The sequence below is a fragment of the Anolis sagrei genome, chromosome 2 (genome assembly GCF_037176765.1).
Source record: "Anolis sagrei isolate rAnoSag1 chromosome 2, rAnoSag1.mat, whole genome shotgun sequence".
In the NCBI taxonomy this organism is placed as follows: Eukaryota; Metazoa; Chordata; class Lepidosauria; order Squamata; family Dactyloidae; genus Anolis; species Anolis sagrei.
The window spans coordinates 27,814,296-27,841,458 of NC_090022.1; the positions used below are offsets into that span (position 1 = coordinate 27,814,296).

Below are 27,163 nucleotides of genomic sequence, written 5' to 3' on the forward strand. Positions count from 1 at the left end.
AAGCCTGCCTGAATAAAAAGATTTTTGCCTACCACTGGAAGGACAGTGGGAAGGGGGCCATTCTGGCTTCCCCGGGAAGAAGGGAGTTGCAGAGTAGAAGGGCAGTCACCAAGAAGGAAGGCCCACTCTCTCGTTTCCTCCAACCGAGCTTGAGATGGAGGTGGGACTGAGAGAAGGGCCTCCCTTGAAGATCTCAGGGCCCTGGCAGGTTCATAAAATAGATGAAATGTCTACAAATAGGTTTTTTTAATTTTTCTTCTCTTCTTTCTTAAATTTCCAATGCCCTCTTCTTTTTATTCAGTGCCCAAACAATTGCATCCCAGGCTACTATCATCCTCTTGAATTATTCCGGTGCCTTCCAAGGGTCAATAGCTGGATCTATTTATTTATTATTTCAGAGTTTTATATACCAACCTTCTCACCTTTTTTGAGGGACTCAGACCGGTTTCCAACCATAAAAACACATACAATCGGTAAAAACATCATAGTTCATATTACAATAACACATTAAAACAACAAATATATCCAAAACTACATTGGTCAGTCGTCATACTAAAAAACAATATCTACACTCCCATATAAGCCAGTTTATCTGCTTACAATTTGATTATATGGGTCTACACTGCCATATGATCCAGTTCAAAGCAGATAGTTTGGATTCAGAAACTGGATCATATAACAGTGTAGATGGGGCCAATATTGTCTACTTTGGGAAGCACTGATGTAGACTATACCAGGAATCTCCTTTCATCCTGGTATTAGATAGTGCCTTTTGCATGGTATCCACTCTGGTGGGAGTTCACATTCCCCAGCTGAAAATGGATACATCCTCTCTATCCCAGCCAGCATTTCCTGATATGATTTCCTTTCTCCTTCCCACAGCTGGTCCTTTTGCCACGTGTGACAGAGCTGCCGGGGCTCCATGGCAATGATCCTGCCGCCGTGGAGCGTCGAGAGGCCCTGGAGCGCTACACCTGCCTGGAGGCCTTCCGCATGGCCACTATGCCTGACCTGGCCGAGACCTGCGCCCAGCTCCTGTGCAGCATCTCTGCTCTGATGCATGACGGGGCTTTGCGTGAGTGAAAGGACAAGTGTGGGGCAGAAATGGCACTACAAGAGAAAGAGTCTATATTTACATTTAGCTTCAGGGAAAGAAGGGGATAGTTGGTTTTCTTGAACTGGAAAGAATTGTACTTTGGGCAAAGTAAAATTTAGAGCTTGTCTTGCGCAAATTCAGTAGGTCCAAATGTTGGTAAACAGCAAGCAAAGAGCCAAAGAGTCTCTTGACTGAGGCCCCATCTACACTGCCATGTAATGCAGTTTAACTGCATTATATGGCTGTGTGGACACATTCTGAAACTACATTATATAGCAGTGTAGATGGGCCCGGAGCTCCCCTTGACCAAGATGACAAAAGAGTTCTAAAATTCTGGAACCAATAATTTCCAAAACCAGAAAAACAAAATCTACTGCTGGAATTATGACTATATCAGATTTGCAAACATTTAGCCTCCATATTATAAATAGTTGGGAGTGCTCTCTTATTTGTTTATTTCAGTGTTTCTCAAACTGTGCTCCTCCAGGTGTTTTGGACTTCAGCTCCCAGAAATCCCAGCCAGCTTGCCAGCTGTTAGGAATTGTGGGAGCTGAAGTCCAAAACATCTGGAGGAGCACAGTTTGAGAAACTATGGTTTATTTTAATGTATATCCTCATTTTCTATCATGAAACCTCAATATTTAGATGCATGTTCACTTTAAAGATAGCATAAGACATGTTAGCAGCCTCCAGATTTGAGGGGCAGTTGCCTGATTTGTTTCACATGCCATATTCTGCCTAACATTTACTATTATGTTATCACCTATGGTTTGCAAGCAGGAGGAAATTGTGCTTTGCAGTCATTAATAAGCCCCCTCAGTCTTGGCCCATTCATTATAGGTGACCTGTGGTCTGCTTTGTTTAGTGTAATATAATATTATGAGGAGTCCTATACCAAATATCCTTGATCAAGAATCAGCACTAAAGAGGGAGCTGGCTTCTATCCAGTGTACTGGGAAATGTTTTAACTTGCCCCTGTTAGACAAACATCTCAAGTTCTGCCGACTCTTATTTTAATTGGAGTGAGGGCAAGGAAATGTACCTCTTTTCTCCAACATAACTATTTTCCTAACTCTTGGCAACATGATTTCCTCTGTCCTTAGCTTGCCAGTGTGACCCCCAGGGCTCCACCAGCAGCGTCTGCCATAAACTAGGAGGGCAGTGTCAGTGTAAACCCAATGTGATTGGTCGTCGGTGTGACGAGTGTGTCCCAGGCACTTATGGATTTGGACCGTATGGCTGCATTCGTGAGTATCCAAGACTCCCCGTATCATCTATTTCAGATCCATTCTTCTCTTTATGCCAGCATTTTTCTAGTTTTACATTTCACTAAGAAGACAAAATTTATTGTCAAAGGCTTTCATGGCCAGAATCACTGGGTTGTTATGTGTTTTCCGGGCTTGGCCATGTTCCAGAAGCATTCTCTCCTGTCGTTTCACCTGCATCTATGGCAGGCATCCAAAATTTCATTTAAAAAAGAATTTTCTAAAACTAGCAAATTCCTCTGTATTCTGGATGGAGAAAATTTGAGAATTAACATTTCTAATTTAGGAGAAACTGAAATAGGACTGGAAACAGAGAGATCGATCAATTTATGCTCAGGACATTGTTTCTCAAATCTGGGTTTTAATCCCTGTATAATCTGTTACGGTTTGACGATGTGTGCAGACCAGCAGAAGATTAGTCCTTGTATGTTCAAAAATGAGCAACACAAGTAGAAGAAATGAAAAACTTAAATTTTACTCTTGCACAGCAGAGTTCATGAAAAAAAACAGCAATTTCAACACAAACTTTCTAGTAATAATACAGTCAGAGTTCTTCTGGAGTATCAAACTCAGGCATGGTCCTTGCATATTATTTATGTATTTACTTCACTTGTGTTCTGTCGCGCGCTGGGCCTGTAACAGCTGTACTTTTCTATAGGATGTATACTTTAAGCCCAGCAGGAAGCCAGGGGCGCCTCAAAGAGAGGTTCTCAGGGATTTTTCTGAAGTGATGGTCTTTAGACTCTTTAATTATACAACAAAGTCTTTATTATGAAACAAACAACAAATCTTCAATGGTTCAAACAACACTTCAAGGCTTTATCAGTCTAGTCCTCAATGAACTGGTACCTCACTTTGATTAACTGAACTTTCTCTGTAGGAAAAAACCCTATTTAACCTCTCCCAGGCTGTTTACTATCTATGCCTCATCGGTGTGGGTCCTACTACCGATTCCAAATGCATCTGGGTATCGAGTAGACCCACCAGCCGAGGCTTGAAGATATTTCAGCTGGAGTTCCGTGGATCTGTAGTGCTGTCCTCCCTCAGAGAATTCTTTGAAACTTCAGGGCTGTTTTCCCTCTGATTGCTGTGCGGCTGAGAGGCTGTGAGCCAGAACCTTGGGACCTTTTCCCTGGAATTTCTGTTTCTGTTTCCCCGGATGTTCCTGAGAAAAGAAGCTTTTCTATGGAACGAGCTGGTCTACGTCCTATAGTTTAGCTTCCTTATGTGAGACTGTCCAAAAAATGGCTCCTTTCCCTCCCAGAGCTCTGAACAAGGGGCGGAACCAAAACTTAATTATGATGGACAGGAGACTTGCCCTACGACTGCAACCAAAGGAAGCCACCTTTCTGCAGAATCCCTGAAACCTTGGACTGTAAGCAAACATTTAATACAAAGCAAATAAAGTTGGAGCTCCTGGTACAGCCGTACCGGCACAACTTGTATACTGCTTTTCTCATCCCCGGTGGGCAGGGGAACACATGGAACTTAAAGTGGGTTCCAACATATTTATGGGAAAATGTAATGCCTTACATAGATATGAAGCCTAACATAAAACAACAATAACATTCATGTAATATATGTCTTCTTCCAATCTTCATTTCTTGTTTGTGGAAATGATGATGATGATGATGAAAATAATAATCATCTTTATATCCTGCCACCTGAAGGGACTTGGGGCGGCTTACAAAGCACTCTAAGATGCACATATAACCTTTAACAGGTAAAATGGTGCAAAAGTATAAAACAAGTCACATAAAATTATAACAACAACCCCCATCAACACATGTAGCATATAATCAAAATAATGCAATTTTAAAACAACAATAGATAAAACTAACTGCCGTCAATTCACAAGATACCAAGTGTCACCTTGTGATGAGCATGGAAAACACTTGCCAGTGTCAAGTAGGCTGCAAGCCAGGAGCTTTCACCGAGTAAGCTCAGGAGCAAACATACAGTAAGCCCAAAGTCATTCAGCAAACACTCTCCAGTTATACCCCCTTGGGAGTGACTCAAAACTTGTTGACCTTAATAACACTAATTATCCATGTACCTTAATATAATCAACTATGTATAGGCCCCCTGGTGTCACAATGGGTTAAACCTCTGAGCTGCTGAATTTGCTGACCGAAAAGGTGGTGGTTTGCATCCAAGGAGCGGGGGTGAGTTCCCACTATTAGCCCCAGCTTCTGCCAACCTAGCAGTTCAAAAACATGCAAATGTGCGTAGATCAATAGGTACCATTTCTGCGAGAAGGTAACGGTGCTCCACGCAGTCATGCCGGCCACATGACCTTGGAGGTGTCTACAGACAGCTTAGAAATGGAGATGAGCACCACCCCCAGAATCAGACACGACTAGACATAATGTCAGGGGAAACCTTTTCCTTTACTGTGGTTTTGAATAATGAGGTTCTCTCCCTTCCCTTCTCATTTTTTGTGGTAATTCCCAAAACCTAAATAGCAGATGAGTACAATATTGCCTCGCCATACTGGGCTACTTACTGAGAAAGTAAAAGGGAGCGAGTCTTCCTCCAACAAGGGACAATCAAAAAGATTCACCATATGGATTGGACAATGCCTACTACATTATATGCACCTGGGAACTCTGTAGTTACTCTGTTGCAGGAAGAAGGTGGACACAATCTGCATATCTGGGTATTCCTAGGTATCTGGGCCATAGCTATGCCGCTGCTCTTTAGCATTATATTTATCCTAACAATTAATACAACCTCTCCCCACTTGTGTTGACGTCTTTGGGACCTCTTCCCACAGCCTGTGCCTGTTCCCTCGAAGGCTCTGCCTCCAAAATCTGTGATCCAGTAAGTGGACAGTGCCGGTGCCAACATGGAGCTGTGGGGCGGCAGTGTGATCAGTGTGCACCAGGCCAATGGGGATTCCCAAGCTGCCGACCTTGCCATTGCAATGGGCACTCCGAGGAATGTGACTTGTATACAGGAGCCTGCCACAACTGCCGTGATTACACAGCTGGCCGCCACTGTGAGAGGTGGGTACATGCGTTTTGGAGAAATGCTGCCTAAATGATCTTTTTTAGATACATTGGCCAGCTTATCCTTCTATCAAACCTGAAGGAATTGATGGTTGTGTGCCTTCCTGTCACCTGTTGACTTATGGAAACCCCATGAATTTTATAGGGTTTTTTTTTTTTTTTGCAAGGAATACTCAGAGGTGGTTTTACTAGTTCTTTCCTCTGGTGTTCCTTGGTTGTCTCCCATCCAAGTACAAACCATGGCTGACCTTTGATATCTTCCAGTATCATACAGAATCTGATGCCTCAGGATATTTAGGCCTCTGGATGCTTTGAATTTATTTATCTTAAGGTTTTCCCTTCCATTGTCACGAAGGTAATATCTAGCTTGGGTCTCTGCTAGCATTCTCTTACAAAGGGGAGTCTTAACAGGGGGATTGCATAAGATGGGCTTGTGTAATGGAAAGAAGTATTTATTTATTTATTTACAGTGTTTATATTCCACCCTTCTCACTCCACAGGGGACTCAGGGCACATCACAACGTACATATACATGGCAAACATTTAATGCCACAGACACACAACATATATAGACAGGGACACAGAAGCTATTTAACTTTCCAGCTTCATGAGGGTATGCTTTGAATTCCAGCCACCGGGGGAGCTCTTGCTTTACCGTCCTCTTGTGACACCAATGGAGTACTTCCTCATTCCTTTGGAGAGTTTTATGGCATTGTAAATTAGTTAAATTACCCTCCCCGAATAAGCGGTACCTAAATTTCCTACTTGACAGATGCAACTGTCTTTTGGGTTGCAAAGGTCGACAGCAAGCTAGACAAATGGTCAGAAGTTTGAACCCGGGCTGGCTTCAAACTCATGACTTTTCAATCAGTAGTGATTTTAATGCAGTGGACTCCCAACCAGCTGCGCCACAACCTGGTCCGAGTAGTACATTATGACAGTATACCACTTCTGGAACAATGATTATTGGCTACACAATCACAATTTAAGCCCCAGTATATATTTGAAACAACGATACAGCAAATACATCGTACACTTGATTGCTAGACATTTCTGTCTGTGCTGCTGAATCATTTTGCAACATCCACATGTAAGCTTACAGCCTAAAGCAGTAAAAGGCAATTACAGTTATGCATCTAGGAGGGAACGAAAGAGTGAATTCTTTATACTGTAGTGGGATTTCTATATTGCATTATATAAATCTCACTATAAAGAATATATCCTTTTGTTGCCCCCTGGATGCAGAAATTCCCACTACTGTTTTCAAAGAGAAAAGTAGCCCTGGCAACTGAAGCTCCTCTCCTCTCTTCTCTACTTTTGCTTCCCTTTACAAACCAAATAGTGAGTTTAGACCATACTTTGATCCAAACTAATAATTCATAGGGAGTTGACTGGTGACCTTATTGATGCTTGAAGCTCAGGTGTCGGCGGTGGCCAGGAGGACCTTCGCACAGTTAAAACTTGTGCACTACCTGTGACTGTACCTCGAAAGGCCTGACTTGGCCATGGTGGTCCACACCTTAGTTACATCTAGAATAGACCACTGTAATGCACTGTACGTGGGGCTACCTTTGAAGACAGCTTGGAAACTGCAGTTAGTGCAAAGGTCAGCAGCCAAGTTACTAACTCGGGATAATTAATGAGAGCATACTGTTTATTTATGTATTTTTTTTTATTTTTTTATTTACTGCATTCCTATGCTGCCCTCCTCAGTCCGAAGGCAACTCAAGGCAGCTTACACTGGCATGGCTCAATGCCACAATGAACATAAACAAAATTAAAACAAAATTAAAAACAATTAACATACATTATAAAAATCCCTGTAAAAAGCATTTAAAGCTTTAATGCCCCTCTTAAAGTAGCTCCACTGGCTTCCAACAAGTTTCCAGGTCCAATTCAAAGTGAAGGTTGTCACTTATAAAGTGCTGTACCCTTTGGGTCCAACCTATCTTTGAGACTGCAACTCCTTCTAGGAACTGGTGTGAGCTCTGAGATCTGCCTGGAAGGCCCTTCTCTCAGTCCCGCCATAGTCTCAGGTATGGTTGTTGGGGACGAAAGAAAAGGACCTTCTTGGTTGTGGCTCCCTAGCTCTGGAATACCCTCCCTAGAGAGATTAGGGTAGCCCCCACTCTTCAAACCTTTCTATCCAGCCTAAAAATATGGCTTTTTAAATGGGCCTTTGACCTTGAATAGACTGAGATGGGTGTCAGTGAGGACTCATTATTCACTCTGCCATTTTAGTTCATTAATTGATGACAGTTTTATCCGCAGGTACTGCTGCGTTTTATAATTTTAGCAATTTTATTATTATGTGATGTTGTGTGTGCTCGTTGTGGTTGCTGCTATAATTTTATATTGCTTTTGTTTTTATGTTTATGTATTGTTTATTTTATATACAGCACTCTGGAGTGCTTTTGTGAGTCTCCCAAGTCCTTTTTGGGAGATGATGGCAGGGAATAAATAATGTTTTATATGTTATTATTATTATATATTATTCAGCACACTCTGAGGCAAAAGTAAACATGAAGTGATGTCCCAAGAGAGGAGGTGGCAATTCCAGGTTACTCTTACTGTATTGGGTTCTCCTTTGGCTCCTGACACAGGTGCTTGGATGGCTACTACGGAGATCCCATCTTAGGCTCAGGACAACAATGCCGACCATGTCCTTGTCCTGGATATCCTGGATCTCGGCACTATCACGGCATCTCCTGTGACACAGACAGGGAGACCAACCAGATCAGTTGCCTGTGTGCTCCAGGCTATACAGGTATGGTCAATTTCAGGACAAGGTTAGTCTTAACTGCAGCTATTTAAGTCCGATGCTCTGCTTACTCCATCCTCTGGAAGCATGCCCTCCAAACTTTTGCAGATGAAACACAGTGTGATCAAGCATCATCAAAATGGCAAAATGCATGAATGAGAAAGAACCCAAAAGCTAAGAGAAACCTCAGCAGTTTGCCTTTCCAGGATTCTGCTCCCTCCTGTTTTTTTATCCCCTACTGAGTTCATTGACTGCTTTTGCACTTTGAAGTCAATTTGTAGCAAATGAAGTAATCTGAGGACAAAGTGGGAGGAGAGAGAAACTGTGCCATTTTAAAAGCAGTTGAAAGAGTGGAAGGATAGAATATTATGGTAACTGAGGGTATCCTGCCAAAACCCGACAGGTTCCTCAGTACACTTCCACAACCCTTCAAACTTGTGCCCTGCATTCTCTGCTGGACAAAGAACAACCCTTTAAAGCAGCTTTTCTCAACCTGGGGGTCAGTACCCCAGGGGGGTGGGGTCATGAGGGGATGTCAGAAGGGTCGCCAAAGACTCTCAGAGAACATAGTATTTTCTTTTGGTCATGGGAGTTTTGTGTGGGCAGTTTGACCCAATTCTATCGTTGGTGGGTTTCAGGGTGCTCTTTGGTTGTAGGCGAACTATAAATCCCAGCAACTACAACTCCCAAATGTCAAGGTCTATTTCCCCCAAACTCCAGCAGTGTTCACATTTGGGCGTATTGAGTATTCATGCCAAGTTTGGTCCAGATCCATCATTGTTTGGGTCCGCAGTGCTCTCTGGGTGTAGCTAAACTACACCTCCAAAACTCCAAAACCCACCAAACCCTTCCCCAGTATTTCTTTTGGTCATGGGAGTTCTGTGTGCCAAGTTTGTTTCAGTTCCATCATTGGTGGAGTTCAGAATGCTCTTTAATATTAGGTTAACTATAAATCCTAGCAACTACAACTCCCAGATGAGAAAATCAATCCCCACCCGCCAACCCCACCAGTATTCCAATTTGGGCGTATCGGGTATTTGTGCCAAATTTGATCCAGTGAATGAAAATCCATACTGAATATCAGATATTTGCATTACGATTCATAACAGGAGCAAAATTACAGTTATGAAGTAGCAAGGAAAATAATTATATAGAGAAGCCTCCCACAAGGATGATAACATATCAAAAAATCCGAGCGTCCCCTGGGCAACGTCCTTGCAGATGGTCAATTCTCTCACACCAGAAGCAACTTGCAGTTTCTCAGGTTGCTCCTGACACAACCAAAAAAAATCCAGTTCAAAGCAGATAATGTGGATTATCTGTGTTGGTAATCTGGATTATATGGCAGTGTAGAAGGAGCCTGGGAAAGGGGATGAATATCCTACTGAACACATCCTATATCCCTGGCAGGGCTTCGTTGTGACCGTTGCTCACCTGGCTATTTTGGAGCTCCTGAACAGGAAGGTGGAGCCTGCCGCCCCTGTCAGTGCAACAACAACATCGACACCAGTGACCCTGAGGCCTGTGATCCACACACCGGGCAGTGTCTGCGCTGCCTCTACTACACCAGCGGACCTCATTGTGCCGAATGCCAGCCCGGATACTATGGCAGTGCCTTTCAGCGTAGTTGTCGACGTGAGTGAGATATCTAGGCCTGGGTTGTGTTGGTCGGGAGGGACTTTGAGAATCATAAATGGTATTTGGCTGGCTTCATAGTGCCAATGAAGCCCTAATTAGGATGATATAATAGGCTTGGGTATGTGAGGGACCAGTAAAGTTTGGGATTTTGAAATACCTGTGAAGATATATATAATGAGATATCCAGGATATGGACCTGTCTAAACATGAAATTAATTTATGTTTCATATACATCTTATGTACATAGCCTGAAGGTAATTTTATAAACAGTATTTTAAATAGTTCTGTGCACGAAGCAAAGGAAAGCATAGGTGTCAACATCTAAACTACATATGTCATCTGCATCAGTATGAAGTAGAGCTTGATTGGCAGCTGCTGCTACAGCATTTTATTTATTTATTTATTTATTTGCTAAATAAATAAATAAATGCTCTTCTCACCCCGAAGGGGACTCAGGGCAGATCACAGAATACATATATGGCAAACATACTGATTATGTTATACAAACATACTGATTATACAATGACAAGACAGACAACAGATAGAGGTATATATAGGCTTTCGTGTCTTGCAGCATCTTGGAGGCTGTGCTAGGTTCTGGCCACGGGTGGTGCTATCACTCCATCTCCCTGCCAAAGAGCTTTATTTTGTTTGTAAACTCCCTTCTTTTTCTAATCGAAATACTGTGCCTAAATACCTCCCTGCTGTAACATGGTACCTATTTATATACTCACATTTGTTTTCGATCTGCTAGGTGGGCAGGGAGCTGGGCTAAAGGTCAGAAGCTCACCCTGACCCGGGCTTCGAACTGTCGACCTTCTGGTTGGCAAGATTTATTGCAGCTGGTCGTTAACTTTCTGTGCTAAAGCCCGGCCTGGCTTATTATATGTGCACATTATTTTAAAATATAGTGCCCACTTTTCAAGTCATTTCAAAAAAACAGCTTTGAAGGGATAAACAGATTATTAAATTCTTTGTACTTCTTGGAAAGACTGGAGTAAAACTGAAGCGAAGAGTTTGTAACAGGAGTAGTGACAAAGAAATCTCGGGAGCGGCACCTGATCTAAGCTGATTGCTCTTTTTGGATTACTATGATTAGGTTCTGTGGTTAATGAAACAAAATGTCTTGCAAGCCATTATAAAAGGGATGGAAGTTATTGGGGGGGGGGGGCAGGACATATGAGTTTAGCATCCCTCATCCAAAATGCTTAGGACTAGGAGTGCTATAACTTTTAGAGTTTTCAGTTTTCGAAATGTGTGTATATATACAATTCATCCATAATTAGATATCTTGGAGATGGGACCCATGCCTAAACATGAAATTATTTTATATTTCCATCTATACCTTATACACATAGCCTGAAGAAAATTTTGTACACATTTTGTATAAAGTTATTTTGCGAATGAAACAAAGTCTATGAACATTGAATGTACATCAGAAAGAAAAAGTGTCACAGCCACACATATGGACAATTTTGGATGCTCAGTCACGAAATATTATGTTGGAAACGTATCAGGTTAACATTTGTGGAAATCCCGTATCTAGGAAGGCTAAGGCATATTCTGTTGATGGCTTCTTGTCACATTGCCAGGGCTCTGCCTCATTTAGATAGAGATGAATCAAACTCCTAGTTTTAACAAACAGTTTAATTAAAACAACACTTACTTGCTAGCTGTTTTTATAGTCCAAAATATAAAACACAAAGATAGCACTCAGCTACAGAATAAGCAAGAAGTGATAACAAAAATAACTTCATAGTCGAAAGGGTCCAGTCCAGTGGTAAAACGCCGAGAGTTCAATAACAGAATCCAGAGATCAAGAGTCTATACCGTAGTCAAAAGCCAGTCCAAAGGTTCAAGGTTCCAAGATTACAGGAGACATGTCAGGATACCAAAAATCCAACAGACCTGGGGGAAAAACCAGCAGCATCCACCACCAAAATGCAATAGATACTTTTCTCCCAAAGATCAGTCTCAAGGTTAGCTCCTTCAATCCAGTAACACCCAGCTGCAACCCATCTCCTGCACACCTCCACCCCTAATTGCTTTCACCCATGAACGCCCACTTACAGATTACCAAACCCTCTAGAACGAATGCTCACATTCACCCTTCCATCACCATTACTGCAGAACATATGACACTTCTGAACATGTACCTAGGTATTGAGAAACTTTGAGATACCATTAGAGTTGGGTAGGATACCCTCCCCTACAAGAAAGGCAGGTAGCCATTTTCTTCTTCCCTACACAAGCCAATGCCTTGTTTTACCTTCCAGGCTGTACCTGCAATGAACAAGGCACTCTGCCTATGCACTGCTCCAAAGGCATCTGCCACTGTGACCGAACTACTGGTAACTGCCCCTGTCGTCCCAATGTGGTGGACAAGAACTGTGACAGATGTGCCCAAAATTTCTGGGGCTTTGGCAGCGACTTGGGGTGTCAGCCCTGTGACTGTGATCCCGCTCATTCGTTACGTTCAGACTGCAACATGGTAAATAACCCACCACTTGGAACTGCTCAGTCAAATATGAAGAGCATTGCCTGAGATCTCGAGGTGTTGTCGCCAGCTTGCATTTCAGCATATTTCACCAGTTTCCTTTGCTTTGTTCAGTTCACAGGGCAATGCCACTGCCAGCCAGGGTTTGGAGGACGTGTTTGCTCCCACTGCCAAGAAGATCACTGGGGAGACCCTGAACAGGAATGCCTGCGTGAGTATGAGAACATAAGGCAAGCAAGCAAGCCTCATACCATATCATATTAGGTGCCCACAGACACATATGGAAACGAGCAGAGCTTTCAAGTAACCAATGTGCATAATCCCCTCCTAATATTGGAGAATAATTTTTTTAATCTCAAACCCAAATCTCAGCTTGAATGTGATATTCTACAAATGACATAGTTACCTGTGATGAGTAACACACCGAAGGTATAACAAAATCTCATTTCAAAAGTAACATAGTGGGTAGAAATTAAATTTGAGTATTCGAAGTGATGAATTGTGTTCTGCAGTTGTTTATGAAAGCTACCGTATATACTCGAGTATAAGCTGAGTTTTTCAGCCCTTTGTTTAGCTGAAAAACCTCCCCTCGGCTTATACTCGAGTCAAAGTTATTTATTATTTTACTCTGTTATTATTACTATTATTATGATTACACTTATTATTTACTGTATTTATTATTATTACATTTACATTATTTTACTCTATTATTACCGGTATTTTTGTTTACATTTATTATTTTACTCTATTTTTATTATTACATTTATTTTTCACTCTATTATTACATTTCCATTATTTTACTCTATTATTATTTTTATTACATTTATGATTTTACTATCTTTATTATTATTACAAGAATACGTAAGCACATTTACATTGAAGAAGGCTAGAATAATGGTGGAGAGTCTTATCTTAAATTACAGTTTTATGTAAATATTCAAAAACATTTCACCTACTGATGCCTCAATTAATGTAATTTTGTTGGTATCTATTTTTATTTTGAAATTTACCAGTAGCTACTGTATTTTCCATCCTCTGCTTATGTTTTCCCAGTTTTTTGTGGTAAAATTAGGTGCCTCGGGTTATATTCGGGTCGGCTTATACTTGAGTATATATGGTACATTCATTCGGATTATATTTGAGTATCTACAGTACTTATAAAGCCATTTTAGAGGCATTTTAGAGTATGTGTTCAAGTTCTATGACTTTTTAATCAATCCTAACATGTTTTGTTTAAAATAGCAAAAGAGAAACAAACAATGCAGTCAGCTGTGTCAACAATTGTAAGGAGTCTTATAAACAACTGGAAAGTAATTAGTTTTTATGAGTGGTTCTCCAAGCTCAGTGATCTGAGGATCAAGACTGAGGCTTTCGTAGATGAATTCGTTGCCATTAACTATTTTGTTGTCAATTATGAAATTAATGAATTATGTCGATCATTCTCGCATTAGTCATACATATTAACTTTAAATAAAAAACAATTAGTGGCTCTCACCTCAAAGTTAACCTCAGAATCCAGCAAATTAAAATGACATGAGGTGTTAATTGTTAGTTAATGTGTTAGTATTGTCATTTAATAATGTAGACCTTTAAAAGGAGGATGACAAATTAATTGTTCCCGGTCTGAGCATGACCTTTGCTTCCCACAGCCTGTGAATGTGATCCAGCTGGGTCTGAGAGTCCTCAGTGTGACCGCCTCAGTGGGCACTGTCTGTGCCGAATGGGCTTCACGGGACGGCGGTGTCACCAGTGCCAGCGGGGCTTCCATAAGAACTTTCCGCGTTGTTCCCCTTGCCATCCGTGCTTTGGGCAATGGGATAAAGTGCTTGGGCAACTCTGGGAACAGGTGCAGAGACTACAGGATGCTGTAAAAGCCCTGAAAGAAGGTGGCCCCATACCTGAAGCCAGCAGCAACCGTATGCGCAACCTGGAGAACAGTCTTGATCATGTAGAGCAGCTTCTTGGGGATGGGAGTAGTCCAAACGCTCCACTTCTGCAAGAAATCAGCACCGTTCTGGCAGATATCAGGTAGGAGGAGATGGCAAGGACAACAATGGGTAGAACTGGAAGGAAAACTCATAGTAAGGCTATACTAATGTAGTATACTGATGCTTTTATGTCAAACTGCTTTGAGTCCCCTTTGGAGAGATAAAGCGGAATAATAATAATCATCTATATAAATAAAAATGTAATGTTCGTTTGTAGGATTAACATAACTCAAAAACCACTGGATGAATTGACACCAAATTTGGACGCAATACACCTCTCAGGCTAACTAGTGACCATCACTCATAAAAACACTGAAAAACACAATGTAAGAGACTTAAAAAGCCAAAAAAAAACATGCATTACAACGCTTAAAACCACATATATATACGCAAACACACATATAGACACATACACACAAATATATACACACTCAAAACACATCTACACAGACTGGGCCACAGCAACGCGTGGCAGGGGATAGCTAGTAGTAGTAGTAGTAGTAATAATAATAATAATAATAATAATAACAATAACAATAACAATAACAATAACAATAATAACAATCCAAACTGACAAAGTTTTGGAGCACAATACTCCTTACCTCATGCTTGTGGAAGGAAACAAAGTATGTATTGTTGATGTTACAATCCCAGGCGACAGCAAAATGGATTAGAAACAACTGGAAAAGCTTACATGATACAAGGATTTAAAGATTGAACTGCAAAGATTCTGGCTCAAGCCAGTAAAGGTGGTTCCAGTGGTGATCAGCACACTGGGTGCAGTGCCTAAAGACCTTAGCCTGCACTTAAAAACAATCAACACTAACAAAATTACCATCTGTCAGCTGCAAAGGCTATCCTACTCGAATCTGCACGCATGATTCTCCAATACATCACACAGTCCTAGACACTTGGGAAGTGTCTGACATGTGATCCAATACAAAAGTTAGCAGGATGATCTTGTTTGCTGTGCACTAATCTTGTTGTGTATCCAATTATTATTATTATTATTATTATTATTATTATTATTATTATAAAAAACAGGGATTTTGTCTGGCTTTTCTTCTGAGTGTAAATGTTATGAATAAGCTTCCAATAGATACCATTCTTCTGAGGCTTCATCTACATTGTCCATTTAGTGCAGATCAAAGTGCATTAAATGGTCCGTGTAGATGGGGGCTGATACCTTAACGCTGAAGGGGACCATTTTTAACCTGGGCTTGTCATCAATATATGCTGAAATTAGTTGCTAAATGGAGAAGTGCAAATTCCTCTACCATTTGTGATGGCCTGTCAGATAAATTATAGGAGACTGCTGAAATGATGACACTGAAATTTCTCAGGCAGAGAAGGTCTACAATGGAGTGACAGATATACTGAAGAGTAGACATTACTGTATAGTTTTCAAAATAGAATGATAATGGTTCTTTTACCTAGATTTTTTTTCTTTTTTTGCATTTTACTGCTCCTGGTGGCACAGTGGGTTAAAGTGCTGAACTGCTGAACTTGCTGACCGAAAGATCACAGGTTCGAATCTGGAGAGCAGTGTGAGCTCCCGCTGTTAGCCCCAGCTTCTGCCAACCTAGCAGTTCAAAAACATTCAAATATGAGTAGATCAATAGGTATTGCTCTGGCGGGAAGGTAACGGCACTCCACACAGTCATGCCGTCCACATGACCTTGGAGGTGTCTACCAACAACGCCAGCACTTTGGCTTATAAATGGAGATGAGCACCAACCCCCAGAGTCAAACATGACTGGACTTAATGTCAGGGGAAAACGTTTTCCTTTTCCTTAGATGCTATTATTGTGTGAATGGCTTTGAGTCCCCTCAGGGGTGAGAAAAGCGGTATATAAATACTGTAAATAATAAAATAATATTTACTTATTTATTGCATTGGTCCTTTTCCTGTTTTCTTTTTTAATTTTTAATTTTGTTTTATTATTATTATTATTATTATTATTATTATTATCTATTGGGTTGTAGTCCATTTCTAAAAATATTTTTGGGGTGAGGTGTTGCTCTTCAGTGATGTCATCCATTTCATTTAAATTTGAAAGCAACAGAGGAATATCTCCAGTTCAATGCAGCATTGGATTTTCATCTCTCGTGTACATCCTACCATAATATATACTATCAAGGCCACTTTTTTTATCCTCAGAGCTACCTCCTAGAGAGAAATAGTCAGTGCTAAACTAGGGAAAATATCTGATCCAAGGAGTAACCTGACAGAAGCAGGCTGAGACCTCGTGTGCTATTTTCCCTTAACAGGGCAGATATGGATGAGCTCTGGCAACAGTTACAGGCCACAGATTCACACCTGGATGAGACTGATCGGACAGACACAGGACAGAGGAGCCATCTCAATAAACTGAACAGAGAGCTAAGGGAGCTTAACCACACTGTCAACCACTTGAGGAAGATGTCAAATGGCAGCTTCAATGGTAAGAAACATGGCACCAGAATGGCAGGAAATAAATCTCCCTGCAAATCCTGGCCAAAGAATGCCCCTCTCCTAAAACATGTCTGGTTTCCCTGTGCTGGCAGAATCTTTCCATAGCATCCTGGAGTCCTTCCAGCAGTCAGAACTGGCCCAGCAGCGAGCAAATGCCTCTGTTCAAGGACCACAAAGTCCAGTGGGTCATGCCAAGCACACGCGTCAGGCCACCGTTGAACTCCTGAGACGCCGGGGAGATGCTTTCCGCAAGAGTGCAGCCGCTCACCGAGAGTCACTGCTGGACATCCAGGGACAAATCGACAGCCTTGGACTGAGCACGATCAATGAGAAAGTGAGTTTTGCAGTGAGGGTGGATTGGGGGTGAGAAAATAGAGGGAAACAGGGAGGTGTTTGGGTTGTTGTGTGTTTTCCGAGCTGCAGGGCCATGTTCCAGAAGCATTCTCTCCTGACGTTTCACCTGCATCTATGACAGGCATCCTCAGAGGTAGGTGAAACATCAGGAGAGAATGCTTCTGGAACATGGCCATACAGCCTGGAAAACACACAAGAAGACAGTGATTCCAGCCATGAAATCCTCCAACAACATAGGAAGGTGTTTGTTGCAGATGAGAGGACTCAGGTTGCCAATTGTTCTCTCTGAGCCCGGTACCTACCCTCCTTTCCCCCCTTTCTGTCGGGGGGATAGGACTCTTCATCAATGAGATGCTTGTTTTCCTGCACTGATCCTGGACTCCTCTCCTAATCTAGATCTGCGGTGCTTCAGGAGAGGAGGAGTGTGAACCCTGCGGAGGAGCCTCCTGCCGAGACAGCTTAGGCCAGCGACATTGCGGCGGCCCTGGCTGCACTGGAGCTCTCCCTGTGTCTGTGAAAGCACTGGACACAGCCCAGAACATCTCTCTTCAGCTAGAGGACACGTTGAAGCAGCTAGGCACCATTTCTAGCAAGGTACGGAAGTATGTGTAAGTCATAAAGAAGAGATGCCGTTAAAATGAAAGCAAAGACTTCCCCATTGTATTATATCATGCCTTGTTTTGCTAGGAAGAACATGACTAGAGTTTGGAGAACTATGGTTTACTGTTTACTGGCAGTGTGTTGATCTATTTTAGTAAAGGTAAAGGTTTTCCCCTGACATTAACATCAGTTCTGTCTGACTCTGGGGGTTGGTGCTCAATTTTATTTTAATTTTTTAATTTTAATTTTAATTTTATTTCAATTTTATTTTATCATTTTTATTCTGTTTCTATTTACATGTATTTTGTAATGTCCATCATCTGTTTTGCAGTGTATTGGATTTGGACAACAGAAAACATACAGTGGGTCGCTGTGAGTTTTCCAGGCTGTGGCCATGTTCCAGAAGCATTCTCTCCTGACATTTCACCCACATCTATGGCAGGCATCATCAGAGGTTGTGAGGTTTGTTGGAAACTAGGCAAGTGGGGTTTATATATCTGTGGAATGTGCAGGGTGGGAGAAAGAACTCTTGTTTGTTGGAGGCAAGTATGAATGTTGCAGTTGCAAGGCTATTCAATGCTAATCAAGGTGGCCAACTGCAACATTCACACTTGCCTCAAGAAGACAAGAGTTCTTTCTCCCATCCTGGACATTCCACAGATACATAAACCCCACTTACCTAGTTTTCAAGACACCTTACAGCCTCCAAGGATACCTGCAATCGATGTGGGTGACACGTCAGGCGAGATTACTTCTGCAACATAGCCATACCGCCTGGAAAACTCACAGCAACCTAGTGATTCCAGCCATGATAGCCTTCAACAACACACAAGACATACAGTTTAGAATATGGGTTGTTGTAGGTTTTTTTGGGCTATATGGCCATGGTCTAGAGGCATTCTCTCCTGATGTTTTGCCTGCATCTATGGCAAGCATCCTCAGAGGTAGTGGAGTCTGTTAGAACTAGGAAAAAGGGTTCATATATCTGTGGAAGGACCAGGGTGGGACAAAGGACTCTTGTCTGCTGGAGCTAGGTGTGAATGTTTCAACTGACCACCTTGATTAGCATATAATGGCCTGACAGTGCCGGGATTGTGGCGCAGCTGGCTGAGTGTCAGCTGCATTAAGATCACTCTGACCAAAAGGTCATGAGTTCGAAGCCAGCCCGGGCTGGAGTGGGTGTCCAGCCATTGTGTAGCCCGTTGTCGACCTTTGCAACCCGAAAGACAGTTGCATCTGTCAAGTAGGAAAATAAGGCACCACCTTGTGTGGGAGGCTAAATTTAACTAATTTATGAGGCCATAAAGAAAGAAGACTCCGGGGAATGTGGAATGCGGAAGAACTTCATCGGTGTCGTTGATGGACGATGAAAAGCAGCAGCTCCCCTGGCGGCCAGAAAAAAAGTTAAATAGCCTTTGTCTGTTAAATGTTGTTTGTCAAACTGGCATTGAATGTTTGCCATATATGTGTTTACTGTAATCCGCCCTGAGTCCCCTGCGGGGTGAGAAGGGCGGAATAGAAGAACTGTAAATAAATAAATAAATAAATAAATAAAATGCCTCTAGACCAAGGCCATATAGCCCAAAAAAACCTACAACAACCCATATTCTAAACTGTATGTCTTGTGTGTGCGAAAAAACCTACAACAACGCAGTGATTCCAGCCATGAAATCCTTCGACAATACAGTTTAGAATATGGATAAAATTCAGGACAGACACTGCTGAGCTGATGTTAAAATGCCTTCTCTTCTAAACTGAAACTTTTTAAGGTCCCTTTCTTGGTCCAGAACCTTGGTTTATGATTCTGGCCTTTTCTCAACAGCAGTGAAAACCAGAATTGACAGTCCTTGCATTGTGTGAACTCTCTGCTGTCGTGTCCATTTGCCATATCATCCTGGACAGTTTGGGCTTGTAAGCTTGCTTTCAATTTTTTAGGTGCAAGAAATCCAAGAGTTGGCGCAGGATGCCAGGAATCATGCCCAGGAGACACTGGGACAAGCTCAAGGAGCCCGGAGCCGTGTGGAGAAGTCAACAGCTAAGCTAAGGGAATTCATCCAAAAAATAAAGGACTTCCTAGCAGGTACCAGAGTATTGTGTACCCAATATAAGAATATCAGAACAAGTGAGACAGTAGAAGGGAGAACGAATATGTTCCCTGACTCCCCAGTAAAACTGACATCCAATATTCTGTGAAAGCATATTTATATAAATGGGGACTCAGGACGGTTCACAGCAAACATTCAATGCCGTAAAGTGCAACCAGAAATAAAACAAGCATATGATATCAAATGTTATTCTATCAAATACAATTCACATTTATTGGGTTTAGGGGCACATAATGCCTTATTAAAGAGGAAAAATGGCAAATTTAAAATTGCTTTTTTAAAGCTGAGAGAACACCTCTCCAGGAATTTTTAGGTCCTCCAGCATGACTCTATGGACATCTGCTGGAAGTTGATGATAGAGTTGTCAAGTGTAGACTATAGTGATATTTGGAGTGAGTGAGAAGGAATAATAATAATAATAATAATAATAATAATAATAATAATGATGATGTGGTCCCAGTGGTGATCGGCACACTGGGTGCAGTGCCTAAAGACTTTGGCCTGCACTTAAACACAATCGGCGCTGACAAAATTACCAGCTACCAGCTGCAGAAGGGCACCTTATTGGGATCTGCAGGCATTATTCGCCGATACATCACACAGTCCTAGACACTTTTAGGATGATGACTTAAATTGACGATTATTTGAATGTTTTATACTGTTTTTATATTGTTTTTATTGAATCTATATAGTTATGCTTTTTGTTGTGGACACAATGCTGTGCCGGTTGTTAACTGCCCTGAATCCCTCTGTGGAGGTTGAGATAGGATGGGATATAAATGTCCGAAATAAATAAATAAATAAATAATGTCCAATAATGATAATCATTTGTTCTTTCCACCTAGAGGAAGGGGCTGACCCTGAGAGCATTGAGCTTGTGGCCCAGCAAGTGCTGAACATCTCTTTACCCAGCAGTCCAGGTCAAATTAGCAGCCTGATTAAAGAAATCCATGACAGAATTGGAGAGCTGGATGGTGTGGATATAATCCTGAACAATACAGTGCACAACCTGACCCGTGCCAGGGAACTACTGGCAGAAGCAGAAGAGGCCAAGTGAGTCTGCCCAAGAGAAGAGTAACGCATGTCTTTGTCATTTCATTTTTTCTGCAATCAAATTATAATATATTTTATATTGTCATAACTCATTGTACTACCAGCATATTACTGATCATCATGCTACTGGCTTAATTTGCTAAGTGCAATTTTCTGGCAAAGTGTTAATTGTTACCTTTAAAATTCTAAATCAGTGGTTCTCAACCTGTGGGCCTTCAGAAATCATATCAACTGGTAAACTGGCTGGGATTTCTGAGAGTTGTAGGCCAAATCATCAGGGGACCCGGTTGAGAGGTGATTAGCTGTCCTATATATTCAGAGATCAGGCTATGGGATTCTTCTTCATATATATACTCAGGTCCTCTGGGGACATTTACTTCAGTGAGCCCAGTTCTCTTTGGCTGCCCCCAGGTTGTGGAATGACCTGCCAGAACAGACTCTACCAAACATCAATGAAACCATCTCTTCTGGTACACCTATCCCGAGGATTTTAAATTATGAATTTTGAAGTATGAATTGATTGTTTTAAATGTGCATTGGTTTTTAATGCTCTTTGAACTGGTTTTATGTATTCTTCGGCTTAGAAATGGAGATGAGCACCAACCCCCAGAGTCGGACACAACTGGACTTAATGTCAGAGGAAAACCTTTACCTTTATGTTTTTATCCAATTTCTTAGGGAGCCCCTAGTAGCGCAGCGGGTTAGAGCACTGAGATGCTGAACTTGCTGACCAAAACATTGGCAGTTCAAATCCGGGGAGTGGGGTGAACTCCTGCTGTTAGCTCCAGCTTTTGCCAACCTAGCAGTTTGAAAACATGCAAATATGAATATATGTACCACTTCTGCAGGAAGGCAACGGTGCTCCATGTAGTCATACTGGCCACATGACCTTGGAGGTGTCTACAGACTACGCCGGCACTTTGGCTTAGGAATGGAGATGAGCACCACCCCCCAGAGTCAGACACAACTAGACTTAATGTCAGGGAAAACTTTACTTGTACTTTGTATCCAATTTCTTGTTGCATTTTAATCTGCTGTAGCAGGGCCAGCCCTTAGTAATTTTCAAGTGTAAGCAAACAGTATTGTGCCCCCCCCCCAACAAGAATCCTGCCTCTCTCTCTCGCCTGCCTTGCTTGCTGTGTGTGTGTGGGGGGGGGGGGTGCCCCAAGAACGCCCTCGGGGATTGGCGCTATACACAAATGCATATCTTGCCTATTGCTTCCGCCACACCTGTGCTGTAATTCTTCACCTCAATCAATGGGGAGATGTAGGTAAGAAATAATGATTACAATATGAAGCTGCTATAGTTTTATTGATCTTAAAGGTGCCATCATATTTGTTCTTCCTTTAGAGAGCGAGCAGAGGGTGTAGAGGCAATAATCTCAGAAACCCGTGCAGAACTAAGCGGTGTGAGGGACAAAGTGAGTGCAGCAGAAAGAGCCATGAAGAGTGCCAAGGAGGCCATTCGCAGTGTGGAAGGCAGAATCAGACAGGTGAGGCATAGGCTGCCAGCTGGGAGCCAACCTGCTTACATTGCTCTGGGCCATGAAAGTACTTAGTATAGTGTTGCTGCTCTTAAATCATACTGCTTTAAGCTTTCTTGTATTGTTATTGTTAGTACTATCTTCATTCAGATATAAACCAGTATTTGTGCGCCTTTATAAAGTAACAACAAGAGACAACAGCCAACCCCCCCCCCCCCAAAAAAAATGTACAATCTAATATAAAGCAGACTGGTAAATGTATACAATCCAAGCTTTTGTTTATTATGTGTTATATCATGGCATCTGAAACTTTTTCCACTCATAACCCGTTCCCGTCTGATAAATGTTTAGGTGACCTCTACTATATTGGTGTATAAAATAGATATAAAAATCAGAAATTTACTGATAATAAATCAGCATTTACAAGACTTGCCAAACAGGCTGATTTTCCTTTTTATGAAGTACTAGCTTGGGTACCCGGTGTTAGCTGGGTTTTTTTTTTAAAAAAAAAAAGTAATTTTTTAAACTGTCCAAAATGCATAAGGTTGTGGATGAACTACAAATGACATCATGCCAGGTTAACCCCAAGAAACTCCATCAGTACTTAAACTTTGTTATGTTGGGCAAGTTTGCTCTAGATGTATCATTGGTGGGGTTGGGTGTGATCTCTGGCTGTAAGGTAAACAACAACTCCCACTATGGTGAGTTAGTCCCCTCAAACCCCTCCAGTAGTTTGAGCTAGTCATGGGGGTTCTGTGTCCCGAGTTTGGTCTAGGTTCATCATCGGTGGAGGTCATAGTTTCTCTGGTTGTGGGTGAACTACAACTCTCAGAAAGGAAGGTCAGTGTCCATGCCCTCCCAACCCCACCCCCAGTAATCAAATTTCAGCATATTGCGTATGTGTGCCAAGTTTGGTCCAGATCCATCGATGTTTGGGTTCACAGTTCTCTCTGGATGTAGGAGAACTACATCTCCCCCAAATCAAGATGAATTTTCCCCAAAGACTTCAAGTATTTTTTATTGATCATGGGGCTTCTGTGTGACAAGTTAGGTCCACGTCCATCTTTAGTGGAGTTCAGAGTGCTCTTAGATTGCGGGTGAACTATACATCCCAACTCCTATAAAACATGGTGAATTCTCCCCAGACATCTCTAGTATGTTCAGTTGCTGATCAGTTCCTCTGTTTGCTGTGTGCCAAAGAAAATAATAGGAAAGGGTTATGGGAGAGGCAGTGGGCAGGGTCATGCAATTCCACACCAATGGAGAGCGTCAGAAACAATGGGATGTCTGTGGTGGAGGAAACATAAAATCTAGGATGAAATTGTCCCCGTATGAAAGCCTTCACTTGATTAGTGGGCAGTGTGGTGGATATTGGCAGGGCTCTTGTACATGTTTACGACATTCTCTATAACCTGCAGTGTAATTGGAGGGAAGACCATTGGTGTCTCCTGAATAGTAAGAGCTATCGCTATTTGTGGAAGCCTGTCTGTGTAAGCGGACACCCCAGACACACACACACACACACACATACATACATACATATTATCTGTTTATTATGGATATCGATATCTAACGCATTTTCTGAAGAGTTCACTGGAAACACTGCAGGTTGTTACTAACAGATTTGTGTTAGGAGTCATTCATAAACCTTTTACTACTGCCAATTTTTGTGACCCCCAACTTTCAGCTAAGGGGACTCCATTCAGGGTCAGCATCCACATTTTAAGGAGCAGTGTATTATATAAACCAGTTTCATTTGACATTCAGCAGGACATTCATTGTTACATTTAGGATTTCCCCAAAAATAACATTAGAAGCCATAGAAGCTGCTAGGTGATATGACAGTCTAGTAGCTAAGTGTGCATGATTTATCAGAAATATTAAAATTAGCTGGGTATTCTTGATTACAAAAGTGTGATTCAAGCACTGAAAGAGTTAGTAGGCCAAGGCCCGTTAGAGTCAGTGAGCCAAAGCTTATGTCGTCCTGAGTAGAGTGAGGTAAGCCTCTGTGTGAGAGATGTCTCATGTGAGAAAGCTCCAGTGTGAAGGCTGCTGTGTGTAAAGCTACTGTGTAATTGTTTATTTGTCTCGTGGAAACCTTGTTCCTGTAAACAGTGCAGCCATATTATTTTACTACAAAGAAATGCCTCCTATGGATGAGATAACATTGGTCTGTGTGTTTTTGTTCTTTTTATCACTTTGTTTTTGTTCTTTTTATCACTTTGGGCTACTGGTACTGGGTCCTACTGGTGCTGCTAAGTTACTCAGCTGTACATTTATGAGGAGGGTCTTTTGTTAATAAGCCCACTCACCCAACATGATGATCACTGTGCTTTAGTTTGAACTAACTGTACACGTTTCAGAGAGCAATATAAAAAGATAGCGGTAGAATGATCATAGTTTGTCATGCACCCGCATGTTTGCTCTTTCAAAGCAACTTGCAAGTGATCGAAAACTGAGAAGACAATTTCATCTCTTACAGGCTGAGCGCCAGCTCCAAACGCTGGTCAGCAAGGAGTCACAGGTGGAAAGTCGCCTTGGAGACCTGGCACAGGATGTGGCCGATTTACAAAAGAAGTCCCAGGCTAATCAGCAGCTGGCGCAGGAGGCCAAGGGGAAAGCAGAGCGTGCCACGGCTGCTGCGGGGAGGCTGGAAAATGTGAGAGTTCCTTTTCCTTTTGATCAGTGGACAATGCAGAGTGGGGAGGTTTGATCCCAAAATAGTTTTTGCACCCCCTACGTTCCACTGAAACATACCACTAAGATTTGACCAATAGTCCCACCATCAAAACCAAGTGGAAGATTCCTTAATGCCATGAAATTAAGCAGAAAGGGCTTTCTCACACTATTTATTTATTTATTTATTTATTTATTTCAAATATTTGTACCCCACACTTCTCAACCCCCCTGGGTTAACATGGTTAACAGTAGACCAGTAGTTGGGTTCTGGATCAAACAGGTAAGGAATATCAATGGGGTTACAGTAAACTAATTATACAGTATAGGAGTTTTGTAGCTGCCTTGAAGCTGATTTGTTAGAGCTTCATAGGGTGTTGCAGAATACTATCAACTTACAGGATCAGGCAATAGATACAATGATACTGAAGACACTTCTTGACACACAGGATCATACTGCCTCTTCAACATTGTTTGATAAGGGACCAGAGCGATGCTGATAATGGCGGTAAGGAGTCTGGATGGTCAAAGTCTTCAGCCATCTTTATTGTAGGACAGATATCACAGGAAAATGATATCTGTCCTACAACTAGTGAATGTTAATGTCTGTTTTTCCAGGATGTGGAAAAGGTGATGCAGGGATACCAGAAGTTGCAAGACAAGTTGGGGGAACTGCCCCAGGATGTACTGTTCAAGCTGAAAAACCTGAGGGATGAAGCTCAGAATCTCTTAAACAAGGCGAATGACAGCAAGCGAAAGTTGGAAGGTAATGACACTTATAAGAGAGATGCTTTGAGCAAAATCAAAACCGAAAAAGTGGGGAGTTCAGTGGTGGTGAGGATGGTGTTAGAAACATATTCAGTAAATAACAATCAAAGAGTTAAGTCATTTTTCATTAGTAATGTTAAATTAAGGCCCCTTCTACACTGCCATATAAAATCCAGATTATTTGCTTTAAATTTGTTTATTTATTTACAGTACTTATATTCTCACCCCAAAGGGGATTCAGGGCAGATCACAGAACACATATACAGCAAACATTCAGTGCCAATTATACAATTTATTTATTTATTTATTTATTTATTTATCGTATTTATATACCGCCCTTCTCAGCCTGAAGGCGAATACAATGACAAGACAGACAACATATAGAGGTATATATAGGCTTTTTCTCATCATTCGGTATCTTTGGAGGCTGTGCTTGGTTCCAGCCACAGGGGAGTGCTGTCGCTCCATCTCCTTGCCGAAGAGGTTTCTTTGTTCATAAACTTTCCTCCTAAATGCCGTGATTGAAATCATAGAATCATAGAATCAAAGAGTTGGAAGAGACCTCATGGGCCATCCAGTCCAACCCCCTGCCAAGAAGCAGGAATATTGCATTCAAAGCACCATCCAGCCTCTGTTTAAAAGCTTCCAAAGAAGGAGCCTCCATCACACTCCCCGCTTAATGCAGTTCCTATTAGTCTACTCACATTGCTGTTTTCGATCCACTAGGTGGCTGGAGGAGCTGGGCTGAAGGTGAGGAGCTCACCCTGACCCGGCTTCAAACTGTGAACCTTTCAGTTTGCAAGATTTAATGCAGCTGCAGCTGGTGATTAACCTGCTGCACCAAACCTGGATTATATGGCAGTGTACACTCAGATAATTCAGTTGACAGCAAATAACGTAGATCATCTGATTTGATAATCTGGTTCATATGGCAGTGTACTATGGTAGCTGAATTGTGGGAAGAAGCTAAATGAGATTTCTCAATTAATAAACAAAACTAATGTAATGTAATGTAAGTGTTTGTGGGAATAGGATCAATATAGCTGAACATTCAGAGTTTACAGAAAATTGTTCCTAAGAGCACCAAGGATCAAACATGAATTGAATGAAATAACATTTGGTGAAGGTAAAGGTTTCCCTTTGACATTAAGTCTAGTCATGTCCAACTCTGGGGAGTGCTGCTCATCTCCATTTCTAAACCAAAGAGCTGGCGTTGTCCTTAGACACCTCCAATATCATGTGGCCAGCATGACTGCATGGAGCGTATAACCTTCCCGCCGAAGCGGTACCTATTGATATACTCACATTTGCATGTTTTCAAACTACTAGGTTGGCAGAAGCTGAGGCTAACAGTGGGAGCTCACCCTGCTCCCCAAATTTGAACTGCCAATCTTTCGGTCAGCAAGTTCAGC

The 27,163-nt window shown here is 41.8% G+C and overlaps 1 protein-coding gene across 2 annotated transcripts in view; it reads left to right on the plus strand.

Annotated features, from left to right (window-relative positions):
- LOC132769463 (laminin subunit beta-1-like) overlaps positions 1–27,163 on the plus strand; it is a 99,408-nt gene that overhangs the window by 66,856 nt on the left and 5,389 nt on the right. For both annotated transcript variants that reach the window (XM_060766509.2, XM_060766508.2), the window contains exons 19-34: positions 883–1,075; positions 2,200–2,343; positions 5,138–5,369; positions 7,976–8,139; positions 9,544–9,768; positions 12,048–12,262; positions 12,383–12,479; positions 13,918–14,296; positions 16,528–16,700; positions 16,804–17,045; positions 17,462–17,659; positions 19,601–19,745; positions 20,616–20,823; positions 22,175–22,316; positions 24,790–24,966; positions 25,602–25,749. In XM_060766509.2, the coding sequence (XP_060622492.2) occupies positions 883–1,075; positions 2,200–2,343; positions 5,138–5,369; positions 7,976–8,139; positions 9,544–9,768; positions 12,048–12,262; positions 12,383–12,479; positions 13,918–14,296; positions 16,528–16,700; positions 16,804–17,045; positions 17,462–17,659; positions 19,601–19,745; positions 20,616–20,823; positions 22,175–22,316; positions 24,790–24,966; positions 25,602–25,749 (3,082 nt within the window). The remainder of the gene's footprint in view (positions 1–882; positions 1,076–2,199; positions 2,344–5,137; positions 5,370–7,975; positions 8,140–9,543; positions 9,769–12,047; positions 12,263–12,382; positions 12,480–13,917; positions 14,297–16,527; positions 16,701–16,803; positions 17,046–17,461; positions 17,660–19,600; positions 19,746–20,615; positions 20,824–22,174; positions 22,317–24,789; positions 24,967–25,601; positions 25,750–27,163) is intronic.